The 2,015-nt window shown below is 57.2% G+C and overlaps 1 protein-coding gene across 1 annotated transcript in view; it reads left to right on the forward strand.

Annotated features, from left to right (window-relative positions):
• The first annotated feature begins 270 nt into the window (after nt 1–270).
• FIGLA (folliculogenesis specific basic helix-loop-helix) overlaps nt 271–2,015 on the forward strand; it is an 11,864-nt gene continuing 10,119 nt past the window's right edge. The window contains exon 1 of the mRNA XM_012646458.1: nt 271–504. Within this exon, the coding sequence (XP_012501912.1) occupies nt 274–504 (231 nt within the window). The 5' untranslated portion in view covers nt 271–273. The remainder of the gene's footprint in view (nt 505–2,015) is intronic.

A 2,015-nucleotide genomic window follows, 5' to 3' on the forward strand; every position in this document is an offset into this window, starting at 1 on the left:
CGGCATTAAAACACGCACGCACACACGCCCCAAAACTCCCACAAGTGATTCCAGTGTGAACGCAAATTTGAGAACCAGTGCTGTGATCCAGTGTTCACGATAGGCACCTGCGGAGCTTGTTAAAAGGATTCCTGGCCCGGCCCCCAGAGCGCGGGACCGGGTTTGGAACCAGGCGGGCAGGGAATGGATGCAGGTGGCCCAGCCCCCGCCCGGGCCTCGTGCTGCCCCAGGTGCCTGGGTGAAAGGCCGGGCCGCCCCGGCCTCCGCGCCGCCATGGACGCCGCGCCCGCGCCCCCAGAGCCCGGCCAGGCGCCGCCAGCCCTCCTGGGCGCCCCGCAGGCCGAGGTGCTGGAGGACGTGCTGCGGGAGCAGTTCGGGCCCCTGCCCCAGCTGGCCGCCATCTGCCGGCTCAAGCGGCTGCCCTCGGGCTGCTACTCGTCGACCGAGGACCTCCAGTTGGTGTTGGAGCGGCGGCGCGTGGCCAACGCCAAGGAGCGCGAGCGGGTGAGGGGTCCCCAGGGCCACCTCGGCACGGCCGTCCCGCGACCCCGCCCGGAGGGGCTCGACTGCCCCACCCATACCCGCTGCCCACCACAAACACCTGGTCCGTACCCGGTGCACCCACTCACCGCCCACCCGCGGGCCCTGAGGCGACTTCGACCTCACGAGGCCCGGCTCATGTCCCCAGCTTGTCGGCAGAACGACAGTGGCCTCGTTACCTTCCACTTTCGTGCAGCTGCTTGCTGGTGGCTGCTGGGATGGCCGTCTCACCTAACCCTCCGGAACGGACAGGAACCGATCCGGGACGGGATGGAGGAGGGCCCCTGACGACTTCAAAAATGTCTCCCTTGGCAGGTGCTTTTAAAAGCTCAGCGCACAGGAGTCGCGCTTAAATGTCACAACCATAGGCGCTGGCTGGGTGCCTGGGGCGCAGCGGTTCCCCCCATACCTTGTCCTTGTCCTCTGCATCTCGGCCTCGAAGTAGATACAGGGTGAGAGGAGAAGGAAGCCTAATGGAAGTTACTTTTAAGTAACGTTACACAACGCCCCAGTGTACACCTAAACTCCCACTGAACCCCTGTCAAGAGAAAGTGACTGTCTCCCTCAGGCTGGGGACGCAGTAACACACACCGGAATGATCCCGCGAGCCGTGGTTGGAGCGGCATCTGCTGGCAGCTTTTAGTATCTCTAGCGAAACTCGGCCCCAAACTTGTCAGATGTGGCCTCCTTCCTGCCCTTTGCACTCTCTGGGTTTGGTTTCAGCAGAGGCCATCCTGGAGAGGGAAGAGTGAGGGGTGGAAGAGAGAAGGAGCGCACATTTAGGCCTGGCACTTGGGAAGTAAGTTCTGCTGGGGGCTGTTCCTAAACATCCCAGGCCCTTTAAAAATGCAGACCCAGTGAATCAGGTAGGAGCTTTGTTTGGGAAAGGATATATATAAGGAGAAAGGACCAAGGAAGAGTAGGAGACTTAAGGGAAGTTGAGCACCTTGCAAGAGTGGAGAAGTATGCTTTTACCAGGCCCTAGACCCTTTATATACATTGTCCTGTCCTGATTTGGTGGCCCTAAAATGAGATTATGATCCACTATTTCAAGCGGCCCTTCCCACCAGGAAGGAATTGTCTCTTATAATTAGTTTTGTTTTACTTTTTTTTTAATTTCAAAATATTAAGGGAGTACAATTGTTCTTTTAACATAGATATTTTTATAATGCTTAAGTCAGGGCTTTTAGTGTGCCCATAGTCCTGGTTTTTTTTTTTTTATTTCAGCAAATTACGGGTGTACATATGTTTAGGTTACGTGTGTTGCCCTTGGTTCCCCGCCCCCCACCGAAGTCCATGTTTCAAATATGTCCATCCTTCGGGTAGTGCGCATTGCACTCCTTGTGTATACAAATACCCGTCCCCTCCTCCCTCTTTTTTGCCCAGGCTAGAGTGAGTGCCGTGGCATCAGCCTAGCTCACAGCAACCTCAAACTCCTGGGCTCAAGCGATCCTTCAGCCTCCTGAGTAGCTGGG

The sequence above is a fragment of the Propithecus coquereli genome, unplaced genomic scaffold (assembly GCF_000956105.1).
Source record: "Propithecus coquereli isolate 6110/MARCELLA unplaced genomic scaffold, Pcoq_1.0 Scaffold243, whole genome shotgun sequence".
Classification (NCBI taxonomy): Eukaryota; Metazoa; Chordata; class Mammalia; order Primates; family Indriidae; genus Propithecus; species Propithecus coquereli.